Source organism: Myodes glareolus, chromosome 9 (genome assembly GCF_982192425.1).
Source record: "Myodes glareolus chromosome 9, mMyoGla1.1, whole genome shotgun sequence".
NCBI lineage: Eukaryota > Metazoa > Chordata > Mammalia > Rodentia > Cricetidae > Myodes > Myodes glareolus.
In genome coordinates, this window is record NC_142034.1 from 103,736,769 (window position 1) to 103,753,329 (window position 16,561).

A 16,561-nucleotide genomic window follows, 5' to 3' on the forward strand; every position below is an offset into this window, starting at 1 on the left:
GACCTCTTCCAGGCCTAGACCACTAATGAGCCATGTGAGGCCCAAACTGGACTGGCTTGGGGGAAGAACCCTTCCTTCCAGTCTGCACTCCCAGCCGTGGTTGACATGGTTCATGGGGCAGGAGCGCCGAGGACAGCAATGGGAAAATCTGTATTCAGGAGCTGCTCAGAACCACCTGGCTCTAGTCTGGAGGCAGCTGGCCCAGAATCCTGATTCATTCTGCCTCTGAACCCAGCATACCTCCTCAGCCTGATCTTCTTCAGGACCTCCCCCCACCGAGAGAGAGTTTCTCTGTGTAGTCTTGGCTGTCCTGGAACTTGCTCTGTAGACCATGCTGGCCTCTAACTCACAGAGGTCCATCTGGCTCTGCCTCCCAACTGCTGGGATTAAAGGTGTGCATAACCACCGCCTGGCTCAGTCAATGTATTTTATCCAGAGCCTACTGTAGCCAGGTGGTGGTGGTGCATGCCTTTAATCCCAGCGCTCAGGAGATAGAGGAAGTTAGCCCAACCAAGTTGTCCCTTCCTATCTTCCGGAGTACCTTGGGCCTCAAAGGTCTTGAGCCTCTTGGGAGTTCCAGGTGGCCACCATGGAATGTCCTTTCTCTTCCTGGACTCTCTTCTTGGGGGCAGTCATCACACCAATTACCATCTCTGTGTTCCTAGCCATTGTCTAGCCTCACATCCTACCTCTGTGAGAGCACAGGGGTAGCATTGGGTTCCTAAAGTCAAATGGGATGATACATTTTTATTTGGGGTTATTTTGATTTGTTGAGCAGGCTGAACAGAGAATGGTACTTGGTGAAGTCTTAACTAAGAGATTATGTTAAAATAACGCATCCCAGTCCGCAGCTCTGGGGGCAGGGACCTTGTTTGTCTGGGTTGTGGCTGACTTGTGGCTCAGCAAGATACGTGATCCGTGCAGATAGGTGGGTGGATGGTGGGATATAGCTAGATGATGATGAAATTAACCAAAAATGAACGGCCAGCTCCTTTCCAAAGCAGTCACTCAACTCTGCCCGTGCCTGCAACTTTGGGGCTGTGTGCCACTCACACCTGTTGCGTGCCTCAGTTTCCCTTCTGTCATTGTGCTGGGACTACCCTCACAGAAAGAGGACGTCAGGAGCAGGCCAGTACCGCCGGCACCCAAAAAGGCGCACACGGAAGTCCAGCCGCCCACCGCCCGCCCCAGCTCCCGGACCCGCTAGCCGCCCAGCATCCTCCCTCACCCACTTCGCGGCTAAAGCTCCCAACCCGCTTACCCCAAACCCACGCACCGCGCCCCACCCCCAATGCGTGTGACTCCACCTCTCCCGTCCCGCCCCGCCCCGCCCCGTCGTCCCAGCGCAATCTCCCGTTGGCCGTATCGGAGCATCCCGCCCCCGGCCTGGGCGGAGCCGAAGCACCCCGCCCGCCGCAGATCTGGCTCTGGCGTCTGGCTAGTGCGCGGCGGCCCGACCCGGCTTGTGTGCGGGCGGAGCCGGGCGGCGAGGCTGCAGCTGGCGGATCGTGCCGGACTACGGGCCGCGACATGGTGAGCAGGACCAGGCAGGGCGGCCGGATAAGGGGGAAGGGATGCGCCGGATGAGCCGGGGTGCGGCGCTGGCGGGTCGGCGCCGCAGACGCCGTGCGCGGGCGGGGGCTCTTTGTCCTCGGCGGTGTGATTGGGACAAAGGAGGTGGTGGGGGGCGGAGGCTGCTCGGCGGGGCGTCAGTCCCTCTCGGCGACCCGCGGTTCTGCGCCCTGCGCGGATCCTCTGGGCTGCCCCGAACACTCACTTTCAGCACCGACAGGATTCCTGGCAGCGTCCCAGCGTGGTCAAGATGGGATCAAGGGGGATGGGAGCCCAAGGAACATCTGGCGTCCGTTTCTTCGGTGGGGAAACTGAGGCCGAGCCGCAGCGTTTGTTCCCGATCCGGCTGGCTGCGCGGTGTGGGCTGGTCCGTCCTGGTCCTCTTCGCCCCCCCGGACCCCCCCCCCCTCGCAAAAAGAAAATCCGGGTCAGGAGGACTTGATTTTTCTCTTCAGCTGTCGTTTCTTTCGCAGCTGTCGCCCCCTGAACGGGCCCCTGCTTCCCTCACGCTTCGCCTTGCTCCTTCTGTAGAGTGGGGGAGACTCGGCGTCGCCTGGCACAGCGCCTGCACGCCGCCCGCGCTTTGCACGCGGGAGCTGCTGGGGCGCTTGCCATCAGTGCCTAGTCCTCGGCCCAGGTCACCTAGACTAGCTCCTAGGAAGGGGTCAGACACCGATTCAGTGCCCTTGGCCTCCAGAAGAGAGACAGGTCAGGTAGATGACGTTTTAGAATCAGGTTTGAAATCGTTAATTTAGGATCCAGACTGCCAGGATTGAATAACCGCAGATCCACTTTTAAGATGTGTGACCTTGGGCTGCTGACTTAACTTCTCTAAGCTATATTTATTTATGAAGTGGGAAGAATTAATACCTCGACTCTAGGATTGTTTTGAGGCAGAAATTTTGGGGAGATCTACTGAGATGTTGAGCTCAAGAGTTCGACACCAAGGAACTTTTTCAGGATCTACTGTTATATCACTCCCAAAGTTGTATGACCAAATGGGATCCTGAAGAGTGCGACACAGGAGGGCCAGGACTCAGGCCTGGACTGTGAGACCGCAGCTGACCTTGGGGCAGTCCCCAAACTTCTCAGTCCTAGCTTCCTCTTCTGCCATGAGATCTGGCAGTGAGATGGCTCCTGGAGCAGCTTTCTCTTCTAGAATGGAGGGACGGGGGGGGGGGGGGGGGGGGGCGGGGGCAGTAGATACAGCCATGCTGGATGTTAGCTCTCCTTCGGATGCTGTTACCCTTATCTAAGCTCTTGGACGGCAGAAGCCCTCCGTGGCGGTGCCTGTTGGAGTATGGCAGAACAGAACCTGACGATGGAAATACTTCTGGCCTGGGGTCCCCAAGGAGGATACTTGGCAGGTGGCTTTGTTGGAGGGTAGGACAGTGCTGGAAGCTCCTAAGCATTAAAAACATTAAAAATTTTTAGCTGGCCATAAAAACAAGGCAGTGTTTCTGGCTCCCTTGGAGTGCCCCAGGAGGTGGAGGCTTAAGGTGAGGTGGCAGAGCTGAGTTCAGCTGCACTCGTGATGTGCACAGTTAAGTGAGGAGCAGGCCGTGGGTGTCCCCAGAGAAGAGGTCATGTGACATTGGGTCCAGGCCAGACTCTGTGCTTTGGGGTGCAAGGGTCACAGGAGGAAAGGGAGGTCATTGAGAACAGTCTGTGGGGTAGAGAGGGTGTACCCTCTGGGTTGAGCATGAATGATGGGGTGAAGGGTGATTTTGGGGATCCCATGAAGAGGAGGTAAGGGTAACAGAGACCCTCACCGAGGAAGATCTAGAGGAGAGTCTGAATTTCAGGAGACCCCTGCCCAGAGTGCACTGTGTTGAGACCCGTGTGCTCTGGGTCTGAGAAACTGGACTCAGCAATTCGCAAGCATTGCAGACTGGGGTGGCTGTGGAGTGCCCCTGGCCGTCTGTCCAGTGCTCACTGCTGTTGCTTCCAACAAGGGACATGGTCTGTGGTATGACCTGTGCTCTAGATGGGCCTCAGTTTCCGCATCTGCAGAATAGGATGATCAAGGCAAGTAAAGAGGAGATGAGGTGGATTGGGGTGTGATGGCTCTGAGGTAGCCCTGGGATTGTCCTCAACTGGACTGTGTTATGCCCAGACCCACGGGCCTCGGTGGATGAAGTGGTCAGTGGTGTGCAGAGGGCTGTACTAGCCAGTTGCAGGGTGTCCCAGCTTCCTCTGGACTCTGCTTTTCTGCTGCTGCCCTTCTCTGCCCCAAGCATGGACAGTTTGCCTGGTGGTTCTTAACTTGTAGGTCGTGACTCTTGGGGTTCGAATGACCCTTCCATGGGGATCACCTAAGCCCACAGGAAAACCCATATTCACATTACAATCCATAACAATGGCAAACTTAAGTTTTGAAGTAGCGACAAAAAAAGTTTTATGGTTGTTATCCCCACAACATGAGGAACTGTATTAAAGGATCACAGCATTGGGAAGGTTGAGAACCACTAAGTTAGCTATTTTTGTTTGGGCTCAGACCTGTTAGGCACCACTGGCATGCCTTGCCCCTGCCTGAACTTGGCTTATATCCTCTTTTCTCAAAGACTGTTGGCAGCATGGGGACCTGTGCTTAGGAACCTGGGAGTTGGCTCGGACTGGACTAGTGTGTTCTGATTGGTCCCCAGGACAGCCAGGTCTCTTAGCTCATCACCAGGTACCCAGGTCTGGAACCACGCAGCTAGCCTTTCCTGAGTTCCCACTGTGTGTCACGTGTCATCCACAGTGGAGCATGACTGTGAACACGAGGGACAGTAACCTTTTCTTAGACTCTCTAAAGGCCACAGGCCAGGAAGTAACAGCCAGGGAAATAATCCCTAAACCAGGAAATGATAGCAGAGAGCTGAGATAAGACTGGGGTGCAGGGGGTGCAGGCTGGGCCGTGTGGGAAGAGGCAACATCTGGAGTCCTGGAAGCAGCCCCAAGAGTCACCTCTGGAAAAGTTCCCAGTCCAGTACTAAGGGAGGAGGCAGCTGCAGGACAGTTTAGGATGCATGGGTGGTAGGTAGTCACACTTTCAGCAGAGGGTGAGGCAACCTTAAGAGTCCCCCCTTTCTGAGGCCACCGTGACAGGTTTGGGATTACTTCTCAGGAAACATTTGGTAAATGAAAAAAGAAAGAGGCCCATCAGGGCTAGGGGGAGGCCACAGGCCAAGCATGGCCAGCTGGGTCACAAGTCTTTATGCTCAGAGGTCAGAGCCATATACCTGACTGTCCACCTCCAGGCCTGGGGCAGGCATACACAGGAGTTTGAGGTCGTCCTTGCTCTCCTGGGGTCTCTCTGGGCTGGAGCTGCTTGGCCTCAGTTTCCTCATTAATCCCAGGACAGCTGTTTCCCTCAGACCACAGTACCATTGTTTGATTTTCCACTTGCTATCCCAAAACCACCCCAGACCCCAAACACACACTTCCCCTTCCTGTCCAGAAGACAACGGGAGGAAAGGCAGGTGAAGGCAGAACCATGGGTGTCCTGTGTGGTCTGGCTGCGTGGGCGGGGGGAACTGATGTTGACAGGGTAGGTGCCAGGCTAAGGAGCAAGCAGAGCACTCTTGGGACATGGCACTCTGGAGATGAGGGAAGGCCAGGAGCTAGGTCGCCATGCCAGGGGAAGGAGCTTCCCTGGCTTCTGGTTGGAGAGGCTTCTTTCCTGGAGTTGGTGTAAACTAAGTCAGAGTTTCTTTCTCCACCTCCATGTGGGTGCCATTTGGGGCCAGGGTGTTCTTCACTGAGGTTTTGGGAACTGTCCTCTACCTTAAAGAGCGCTAAGCAGAATCGCTGGACTCTGCCTACCAGGTGTGGTCTGGTGCACGGTTGCCCCCAGTTGAGACTTAGTGATCAAAAGTCAGGGAATGGATCACCCTGGGCAGAAGGAACTGGGCTCTGGGAGATACTGGAGGGCACAAGGCTGGGGAGCTCTGAGCAGGAATGGGGACACTGTCAGTCACTATAAGTACTTGGGCACGTCCTGTGTGCTCTGATTGCAAGAGTGGACAGGGAGCCAGCTAAGTGGGACCCCCACAGCTCAGACTCAGGAGACCACAAGGTTAAGAGTTCCAAGGGTGCTGCCCCTCCCTGCCTGGAGCTTTGCTGTAGAGTCGGCACAGGTGATGAGGGTGGCACTCTTTGGTCACAGGGCCTGGTTCCTGGGCACTCTGGGGCATTGATTTGACTGCCTGTGACCTTCAGGCGGACCTGACTCCTGGCAGCCTCCTTGGTTGAGTGAGAGTCATTTCTAATTAAAGGGATTATTGCTCAAGGTTGCAGCAAGTCCCATCCTGTTTGGAGGGAGAACCTTCCTGCACTGTCTACCTGAGCACACGTATGGGAAGACTTTGAACATTCAGGTCTTACTCAGTGTAGGTTGTGCCTGGCCTGTGCAGACACTCCTGGCATCTGCATTCCTGGAACCACACTGATGTCCATTACTGATTGGCATTAGTAAGAAAGTGGGGAACCCTGAGACACTGGAACAGTCTGCTGCATTCAGTAGCTGGAAGGCCATGGTAGCAAAGCCCTGATCCTGGGAGGTGGTGGCGGGCTGGGCTTTGGGGTACCCCATAGAGTAAGTCCTGGAGGTTTGAGAGGGAGACTGGGGCAGATTCTGCCTTGTATCCCACTGCCTCTTTCTCCTTTGCCACTTGAAACCTTGTCTACAGACGAGACTGGGCTCTGTGACGTGGAGAACCCAGGTGGCTCTCCCTCTTGCCTTCCGACCCTAGCAGTACTGTCCCCCTACCGTGAATGCCCTGTCCTGCCAGTGTGGCCTCCCTGAAGCTCACCCACCCATCCAGTTCACATCCCAGCACCTGGTCCCTGTGCATCTGATGTCACCATACATGGACAGACATTTGGGGGTGCTGACCTCTTGGTGATTTGGCTCCTGTGCTAGATGCCAAGTTATGTACAGTCCGGAGCCAGCTACTGCACCCCCCCCCCCCGCCTTCCCTGAAGCTTTCCCCAGTACCCACGTCTTCCAGGACTTCCTTTACTTTTGCTTGCCTACCCTATATCCATGGGCTTCCTGAGAACCAGGGTCTTCACAGATCAGCTGTGGCTCCCTAGGGCAAAAGCTGTTGGCTGTTGTGACCTCTCACCTGGGTCCAAGAAGCTCAGACCCTGGAGACCTTGAAGGTTGAGACATTATGTGTTACGTGACCATCCCGCCACCCCTGCAGGAGCTGAGGCTGTTTCTCTACTTTTGGACCCATCCTCTCTAGCTTCCCGGACACATACTGGTGCTAGCTTCTAGAGTGCCCACCTCCAGCTAGGTGTGGTAGTACAGGCCTGTGATCCTAAGGCTCTGAAGGCAAAAGCCAGAGAATCCTAAGTTTGAGATAGCCTGGGCTACAGAGTGAGACTTTCTTAAAGACAAACAAAAAACAACGTATGCCTTCAACAGAAAAGCCAGATTAGTGACCAGTCCTTTTGCAGACTCTGACTCAACTGTCATGGTGTCCGTTTCCCTTCCCATCAGAGTGACTTACTGCTAGTGGAAACACCTGGTTGTCAGAAGTAGTTGGGGGAAGTAGGGTGGGTGAGCATCTGGGCAGACAGTCGAAAGGCAACCCCATGCTTATCACTGGGTTGAGTGCCTGATGGGTTGAGCTCAAGAACTTAAAAACAGACCCCAGCAAGGGCCACCTGGGTGGCCGAGTTCCCTACCGAGCTCCTGGTATAGTCTTTCCTGGCTTTGTCTTTCAGGATTGTACTGTGCAGCCCAAATTCCAGCCTCGTTGAGCCAGCCACACCAAGAACTTTCCACCAGAAGAGCCCTTCCAAGTACTGACCATGTCTATCATGGACCACAGCCCCACTACGGGGGTGGTCACGGTCATTGTCATCCTCATCGCCATTGCTGCCCTGGGGGCCTTGATCCTGGGCTGCTGGTGCTACCTGCGGCTGCAGCGCATCAGCCAGTCGGAGGATGAGGAGAGCATCGTGGGTGATGGCGAGACAAAGGAGCCCTTTCTCCTAGTGCAGTACTCTGCCAAGGGGCCATGTGTGGAAAGAAAGACCAAGTTGATGACCGCCAATGGCCCAGAAGTGCATGGCTGAGCTGGGCTGCGAAGGCCCTGGTTCCATTTGCAGCCAGCCCAGAAGCACTAAGAGGGCCGAAGCAGACATGACGGATGCTGTGTGAGAGAGGTTGACACTTGCCGGCATGGTCTCTTCGGGCTTCATCATCGCATGCACTGACTTGCGGGTCCCGGCTGTCCTGGCATTCCCCCTCAGCCTCCTGGTGGGGCTGCCCATTGCAGGCAGTGGGCAGGCCTGACCTTGCTGGGGCTCATGGCCCCTTAGCGCTTTTGTTACTTGAATGTTTTAGCTGAGCCTGTTTTGATGGAGCTACTACTGTAATGCGTGAACTAACCAACCTGTGAACTGTAAATAGGCCCAGAAGCACGTGCTTAAGCCTTTTTGCTGATTTTTAAAATTACCACATAGATCCCATGGGACTGGCTTGATGACTGTACTCGTGGTGAGCTGCGGCAGCATGACCATGGAGGGTCTTTGACTGGTCAGGCCCCAATTGCCCTTGGCAGGTCTCACTGAGGTCTGATCATGTGTATGGAAAGGAAGTGAAAGGCTAAGCAGCTGGGGTGCTTGGGTGATTTCTGCTTGGTTAGTAATGAGTAGAAGAAAAACCACACCTCTCCTTTTGGAGAGGTTCAGTGCGTGCAGATGGCAGTCACTGCAAGGAAGCTGCTGTACTTGTTTTGAAGCCTATGATGGACAAGTCTCTGAGTCCTGAGGGCTGCCAGGCAGCTTAGCGGAGCAGTATCTTGCCCTTTGGTCTTGAGCATGCCCAGTACATCCCTTCAGCACAGGCCTTGCAGAAACACCAGAGCCTGTGGCGGCTACTCGAAGTCTGAAACCTAGTCAGCCCAAGCAAGCAAGGTTTTGTTTTTATATTTAATATTTTCTGCACTGGAGTGGGGGTGGGGTAGGGGATGAATTTTTTTTCCTCCTATCTTTTCACAAGTGAGCTTCCTTTCCTCTCCAATGACTGCCCACTGGCTGAGTATTGGGTTTCACTTTAGTCCTTGGAGCTTTGTACAGAGCCCCTGCCCCAGCTCTAAAGGCGCCTGTGTGCTGTAGAAGATCATTTCTAGTGTGCACATAAGTATTTACAACAGAGCCACCAGGAGTTCAGATTCACAGCCTGGCTCTCACAGGAAAGGGAGCCAGCAGCATGTGTCTCCGAGATATCTTTTGCCTGTAAGCTTGTTTGGATGTTAATCCCACCACTATAAGTACATTCTAAACCATTCTGATTAAAACACGAGTGTGTGGGCACCCTTGATAATGACTAGGTGGTTGGCCCTGGCTTGGACAGCACACTTGAGAGCAGCATGGGCAGGAAGCAGAGAACTTCAGGCTGGAGACAGCTTTAAAAAGCATGTGAAACTAATCCATTCTCTAAACCCCAAGGAAAGAGCTGTAGGGAACACTTTTTAGTAGTATATATCTACACATGGTGTGTGTGTGTGTGTGTGTGTGTGTGTGTCAGATGTTAAGTAACAGCTCTAGGTGAGGAGAGATAGCTCTAAGGCCATTTAGAGGGTAGGAATAAGACACGTATGGTGGGCTGCTGCAGTAGGTTAACTCTTGGACCCTGGTGAGAAAGCTAAGTCATGGAAGACGTAGTAAGGGGTAGACTGGACATCGGCAGAGGCTGCTTAGGCTGGCTTGGATGCATGTTGGACCTGGCAGCAATGACTCTTCGGGTCCAGGAGGAGGACAGAATGTATGAAAGGCTCTGCCCTGGAGCTGGCAGAGGCTGAGGGTTTTGGCCCATCCCCATCCCACTTCCAGCTTTCTACCTCTAATTCTTACAGCAGCGGCCTATACACTGCTGATCCTTTAGCTCCACTGCACACTGACCCGAGAACAGCTTGGATCTACACTTTCAGTGTGAGCCTGGCTCCTGGAAATGCTCAAGTCACTCCACTGTCAGACACAGACTGCATCTTTTGCTATGCCAATGACGTTTCTCTTTTTTTAGACATCACATTCTTATCAGTTATACTTGTTGGGAGCTTCCTGTCTCCTCCCCAGTTGCCAGGGATGTCTTTGGCATTTTAGTCAACCCATCGAGAGTTGTCTGAATAAGTTCAGACACTGTGGGGCACTGGTAGAAGTCTTAGGGAGAAAAATGAAACACCTATTGAACTAGTGAACAACCACACAATAGTCTTCCCTGTCCTTGTTTATAACTGGCTATCTTTTTATTTTACACTCCAATGGTTAATAAGTTACAACCCTCTCTTCAGATTCTTTCTCAATCGTGCAAACCTTTGTGGGGAAGTCTTCTGATGAGTAAGAAGTTAGTTAGCCTTTCATCCTGGGGAGCAGGCAAGAACACCGAGGCTCAGCCACTGAAGCAAGGACTGACTTTCCCAGATTAATCTTCAAATGGACTGTGCTACTGTTGTGTCTCAAAGCTACCAAGTTTGTGCAATAAGTGGAAGGGATGCCATTCCTGATCAATAAATGCTGAATGACATTCAAGTTCATTTTCTAGACCACTGAGAAAATCTTTATTTACAATAAATTTCAATAAAATTTGCATAAATATATTCCCAATGTACAGTTTTCACCTCTGATTTCTTCATTTCTTTGAAAAGTTAATCTGTCCTGTTCTCATGCTTCCTCTCTGATGTCAGAGTGGAGCTGGTGGCAGAAGGTGGAAGGGTGTCACCAGGTAACTGGGTAGCACCCTTGGGCTTAGAGTGGCTGGGGTGAGCCTTTTCCAGAGGGGCTGGTTCCTTAGCTCCACCTTGGCCTTCCAGCTCCTTCTCCATAGTGGCTACAAGGATTTTGAGCCATGTGTGCTCAGGGAGTGCGGTCTCTGAGGCACTGGCCAGCTCTTGGAGCTCACGGGCCTTCTGCACATACAGAGCCTGCAGTTTCTGGCTGTGGCGACGGAGCAATCTGTGCTGTTGCTCTAAAGCACGCTGCCGGCGTAACAGGCGGTGTCCATCCCTGCGGGCACTAAAGAGCCGACCCTCCACCTTCTCCTGTGTACGGCGTAGGCTGCTCATCTCAGATCTTAGCTTCTGCATGGCACTCTCCACGTGAGAGATGTGTTCACGCTGCAGGACTGCCTTGTTCTGGACACATTCTTGGGTAGGAGGGCTGATGCCAAGGTCCTGAGGGGCAGAGGCAGGGTCTGAGTGATGCAGAATGAACCTCAGCAGGTTTGGAAGGGTGATGGGGAGGTCTCCAGGGTATTTCACACTCAGGTCCTTTCTGGAGAGGAAGGGAAAGTCAAAAGTGAGGATCTGAAGCACAGTGTAGAGACAAATAGGACTTAATGTCAGTCTGGTCACCCTGACCAAGAAAAGATCCTGAGTTCTTACTGAAAAGAAGTGATGACCAGGCAATCAGTTCTCGGTGGAGTTGAGGTACCCCACAGACTTGCACTGCAATTGTAATGCAATTTGACTTAAACAAAGTATCTGTTCCTGAGGCTAGAACTCAAGTGTCTGTACTCAATTTTCAGACAAGCTTGCTCATGCCTAAGCCCAAAGCCAGTGAATTAGGGAGGAGGAAGAATGTGGCTACTCGTCTGAACTATATGGGCTGGTGATCACAGTCACAGGACTGTCCTCAGTTACCATGGCTTTTAGCAGTACTTATAAAGCTGAAAAAACAAAAGCCAGTAACAGCACACACTTAATGCACAGTATAGCAAAAAGTGTTCTTGGTTTAGAGGAACTGTATCCCAGGCTGGAGACACTGGGCTCACACCTGGGCTACTGTCAAACGGACCAACCAGGATACAGATGCAACCTGGTTTACAAGGTGAAGATGAATTAGGGCCACTCAGCCTTGACAGCACAGAAGTGAGGATGATGACATTCATAGGGGTTTTTACATCTTTGTTCCATGCTCTATTCAGAAAGGCCCTTTTCAGAATGTGTCATTTAACTGTCCAGCCACCAAAGTTTTTCCCACAGGTATGTTTACCTGTGCACACACAATCTAGCCACCATACCTCAAAGCACTACTTTGTACAGTTCTGTCTGAGGTTAGTCAACAGACAGGAATGAACATCCTCAGAGTAAAGAAATGGAGCTGGCAGGACTCCAAAGGCAGGGTCCCATGATGCTCTTGCTCAGTGCTAGATATTCTTAGACAGATGATCTACAAACTGAGTTTCACGATAGCCAGGGCTACACAAAGAAATCTTGTCTCTGGGAAGGGGTTGGGACTGAGGCAAGAGTATAACCAAAAGTTTGAAGCCAGCCTAGACTACACTGTGAGGGCCTGTCTCACAACAAAAAAAGAAACCAGATTATGCCCCTCTCTACGTAATGTCTATGGGGGAGGGGAAGCATAAAAACTTTCAGGTACCAGAAAACAACTTCAAAGCTTGCAATGTCAGCTGCTTTTATCAATAATCTGCTAAATGCACTTTACAATGTTTTTTCCTTGGGACACTCCGGATGACCGCAGAGTGGATGCTTGGGCCTGCCACTCTACCAAGCAACATGGACCTGTCTTTTCTAGGGCCAAATGTAGATGCACCATCCCAGTGAAGAGCCGTGAGACACTTCAGTATGTCTCTAGAGACATTTACAAAAGAATGAGACTGATAAGCAGAATGCTTTTTTGAAGTCTTGGGGCAATGCTAAAAATGCTTTCATACCTTTTATCTTATTATTTTTTGTTGTTGTTATGTTTTGGTTTTGGAAACAGGGTTGCATTCTGTAGCCTTGGCTGGCCTCTAACTCACTATGTAGACCAGGCTGGTCATAAACTCAAGAGATCTGCCTGCCTCTGCCTCTTGAGTATTGGATTAAAGGTGTGCACCACACCCTTTTTAAAGAAAAATCCAGCCAGGTGGTGGTAGCAGGCCTTTAATCCCAGCACTGGGAGGCAGAGGCAGGCGGATCTCTGTGAGTTCAAGGCCAACCTGGTCTACAAGAGCTAGTTCCCGGACAGGTTTCAAAGCTACAGAGAAACCCTGTCTCGAAACCCCCCCCCTAAAAAAAAATTAAAAATAAATAAAAATCCACCTTTTTATAAATCACATTTATTTTGTGTTTGTATACAATTGCAGTGGTGGCCCTGTGGAGGTCAAGGGACAAGTTATGGAAGCTGGTTCTCTTCTTCTACCATCTGGACTTTCAGAACTCTTACCAACTAACCCATCTTGTCAGCTGTTTTGTTTTAGACAGAGTCTCACTCAATATGTGGTACAGGCTGACTCTGAGCTTGTGATCTTCATCTCTCCTTTGCTGGGATCATAAGAGTGACGTGCTTGGCTACTTTTTTTCTTTTTCTAGTTTTGATTCAGGGTTTCTCTGAGTAGCCCTGGCCATCCTAGAACTCATTCTAGCTTCAAACTCAAGAGATCCTCCTGCTGATGCTTCCAAGTGCTGGAATTAAAGGCACATAACTTCACTGCCATATATATGTATTTTAAAGGTCAAATGTTGGCTGTTTTTGTTTTTTTCCATACATTTAAAAAAAGTAGCTAGGACACAGAGTATCTATAAACTGCTTCCAAAAAGCAGTCCTTTTAATCTGGGAATGGTGGCTCCCATATATTAATTTCAGCACCCCCAGGATTACATATTGAGTTTTAGACCAGCTTGAGAACAATGTGAGCCTCTGGTCTCAAAGAATAGAAAAAAAAAGAAGGAAAAAAAAAAAGAGGTCCCACATCTAGTTAGAGCTCCTCAGAAGCAGTGAAGTTCTTCCTAGGTGCAACACTGGAGCATCCTTGTGGAGCATGTACCTGCACCCTCTGGCCCAGAGTAGGGTAGACTGCTGATTTGGATAAGAAGGTAAGGGTCCACATCCCAGCCTCCACTTATGAAGAAGAGAGAAAGAAGCTAGGCAGGCTACATGTGGGTGGAGGAGAGGCCTCTGACTGCAATGGGGCACAATCAATGTAGTTTTCAGGACATAAAAATCATACAATCACTATCTTCCAGTGCATGTTGCCTTCACATCTCAGAAGCAGTCATGTTACACCTTAGCATTCTCCCTCTGCATATCACCACCTTGTGTAGGGTTTGCATTTCCCATACTGCATGTACAGCTTTATACTTTCACTAAAAATAGCAGGAGCAGGTGAAGCATGAAAAACCCTCTTATTACATGTTACCCAACAGTGTTTCATTTCCCCTTCTGTGAGCCTTTGTACTCGATAGCTGATAGTCACAAGCCACTTTTACTTCTTAGAGCTGCCTAGTAGCCCTCAGAGTCCTCACTCAGCTGATTGCTTCTTGCTGGGCCAGTACATCCCTGCCCCCTTTTATTTATTGTTATACAGGCAAGAGTCACATTACAATTTTCTCTTCCACCTTCTGGGTAAGCCAGATGCTCTCTGGACCAGCTAATGATGAGTTCCCTCCACTTGTGCCCACCATCTGTCTTTAGGAAATGAGAAAAATCCCATTCCAAAGCAATAAAGGATTTGATTCACCAAACTCCGTGTTTAACAAACATGGGCAGTCTTCTACTCTTCAGTATCAAGGGACACAGGAGGGGCTGCAGGACCTGGTGAATTCACTTTTTTTTTTTTTGGATGCAGGATCTCATTTTATAACTCCTGCTGACTTTCAGCTCAAAGAGCTCAGAGCCTTTCAAGCTGGAATTAAAGGTGTATGCCACCATACCTGGCCTGCACTCATTCTTTCATGATACAAGGCAGCTCTGGAAGTGAAATGCTGGCCAAGCATGTCTCTCTTGTGCACCTGTCCTGCAGATGTCTTTCCTTCCAAGTACACACACTCATTAGTCCACTTGCTGAGAGCCTTTGCCTGCAAAGGCATTTATTGTGTGCTGTAACTTTAATATTTTTTGAAGTATATTTGGAATTCAAAAATTACATATCATTACATGCCCAACTTGTGTCTCATTCAGATGAAATTACTGGTGTTAGTGTCCATGATTTCTTGATTATATGGCAATTTAATATGTCTTAGAAAGAGAATAGCAGAGCCAGCAGTGGAACAGATTGAGCCACACTGTTTTTAGTGTGACCTGACAAGCCCCTGCTACCCTGGGAAGTATTCTAGCACACATTCTTTGGGAAGAAGAGCAAAACAGAGGCAATGATTTGACAAAGTGCAAGGAAGCCCTCTCCTAGAGAGGCCTGATGAACACTGTTGTGGTGCAGTGGTGTAGGAGTTCCTTCTGTCTATATGTTGCTTTGATTGGTTAATGAATAAAGAAACTCTCTTGGCCTAGTTGAAAGGGCAGAACTAAGGTAAGTGGAGAAGACATAACTGAATTCTGGGAGGAAGAAAGCAGAGTCAGAGAGAAGCCATGGATCCTCCGCCTGAGATGGACACTGGTTAGAATCTTTCCCGGTAAGCCACTGCCATGTGGTGATACACAGATTAATAGAAATGTCTTAAATTAAGATGTGAGAGTTAGCCAGTAGGAGGCTAGAACTAATGGGCCAAGCAGTGATTTAATTAATACAATTTCTGTGTGATTATTTCAGGGCTAAGCTAGCCGGGCAGCTGGAATGAACAAGCAGCTCTCCCTTACAACAGTGCAGTGACTTGTAAAATGCAAGAAGTTAAAGCAAAAGTGACTGAAACATGGGCCAGGCCTTACTAAAGGATCCTGCAAACACATTTCCCACAGGGGATGTGAATGGATTCCCATGTGGACCTATTCTATAATCAAAGGGGTTAGCATTCAGCTTATTTGGCTTTGAGGGATCATTTCTCTTTTTTGTGTGTGTGTGGAAACATTTGGGCCTACACTCATTGCCAAGTCCAGCTCTCTGCTAATGGTCCCACCCCTCCTTATTGTAGCTTTAAGCACAACTGGGTGACAGACAACCTCAGGGCAGACTACACATGCAGAGAGAGCTCCCTAAGAAAGGAGCAGTGGGTGGGGAACTGCCAGGATTCCCTCAGGTATCAGCAGGACTCATCCCACACAAACACGAACACTTTCTGTCAATTGTAGCATCCTCTATGGGTTCACACAGGTATGAAACCTAAGTAGTTCTCAGGGCAACATGGACACGTGTGTAAGAAAGACTTAGGGAAGAAGAGCAAACATCAAAGAAAACCAGCACATGCTGGACATGTTTGTTAACATATGCCTTTTATCCCAGCACTTTAGGGAGGCTTAGTTTGAGGCCAGCTTAGTCTACACAGTGAGTTCTAGGACAGCCAGAGGTACATAGTGAGACCCTGTTTAAAAAACAAACAAACAAAAAAAGCAACAGAAAAAAAAAAATCACAGCACATGACATTTCAACACTGGAGTTCTTCTGCTCTATATTCCTAATGGCACAGTTTTAACAATAGTTTAGAACATAATGAAGGATTTACAATAAAAGCACATTTCTTTTTTAGGCCTCAACAAGAAAATCCCACCTGCCCAATACTGAAAAAAAAATTCAGCCTTACCTATTGCAGGGAAAAAACAAAACAGTAGGAAGGCGGTCAACCATGAATTCCCAAGGAAGATCATTCTGAGACACATCAATCCTGGCAGAGGCAAAGGAAATTACTTAGTTAGGAAGTGACTGGCCAAATCTGAAGACTCTGGAGTATTTCTATGCCTCAGGGTAGACCAAACCCCTTACTACAGGTGTAAGTCAGGCACCTACACTTTAAGAACATGTGCCAACTGTCCACCCTGGGTTATACAAGAATCTGAAATTAAACATAAATCTCCCAAGCTGCCTCAGTGAAGTAGCACTCCATCTGCCAACAGGATCTGGCAAGCATTTTAATTGGTGTATTAGTTCTAGAAAAAGAAAGCTATTGAACACAGCACACACAACAGGTCTCTTTGAAGATTACACTTCATAGTCTGTAAACTTTCTTAACAGAGTGCCAATTCTTCTCCCTTTTTAAGTTTGTATTTCCCCCATCATGGGGCTGTGCTGCTGCAGCTAGTTTAGTTCTCACTGTTTAGCCCAGGATGGCATCAAACTCTCAGCAGCCATCTTGCCTCACCATCCCTAGTGCTGGGATTACTG

General features: G+C 50.0%; 2 protein-coding genes across 4 annotated transcripts in view; one reads left to right on the top strand and one right to left on the bottom strand.

Moving 5' to 3' along the window:
- Positions 1-1,376: 1,376 nt before the first annotated feature.
- Positions 1,377-10,176, top strand: Snn (stannin). Its single transcript, XM_048433212.3, has 2 exons — positions 1,377-1,533; positions 7,291-10,176. Exon 2 carries the CDS (start codon positions 7,378-7,380, stop codon positions 7,642-7,644), a length of 267 nt encoding a protein of 88 aa, XP_048289169.1. The 5' UTR covers positions 1,377-1,533; positions 7,291-7,377; the 3' UTR covers positions 7,645-10,176.
- The window catches only part of Txndc11 (thioredoxin domain containing 11), a 72,881-nt gene continuing 66,422 nt past the window's right edge, over positions 10,103-16,561 (bottom strand). For 2 of the 3 annotated variants that reach the window (XM_048433209.3, XM_048433210.2), the window contains 2 exons: positions 15,984-16,064; positions 10,103-10,842 (listed from right to left, as the gene is read on the bottom strand). In XM_048433209.3, coding sequence (XP_048289166.2) covers positions 10,218-10,842; positions 15,984-16,064 — 706 coding nt within the window. In that variant the 3' untranslated portion in view covers positions 10,103-10,217. The remainder of the gene's footprint in view (positions 10,843-15,983; positions 16,065-16,561) is intronic. The other variant, XM_085694550.2, reaches the window with a different exon arrangement.

Excerpts from the sequence above, each read along its gene's own strand:
- Snn (XM_048433212.3), top strand. The coding sequence starts at position 7,378 with ATGTCTATCATGGACCACAGCCCCACTACGGGGGTGGTCACGGTCATT.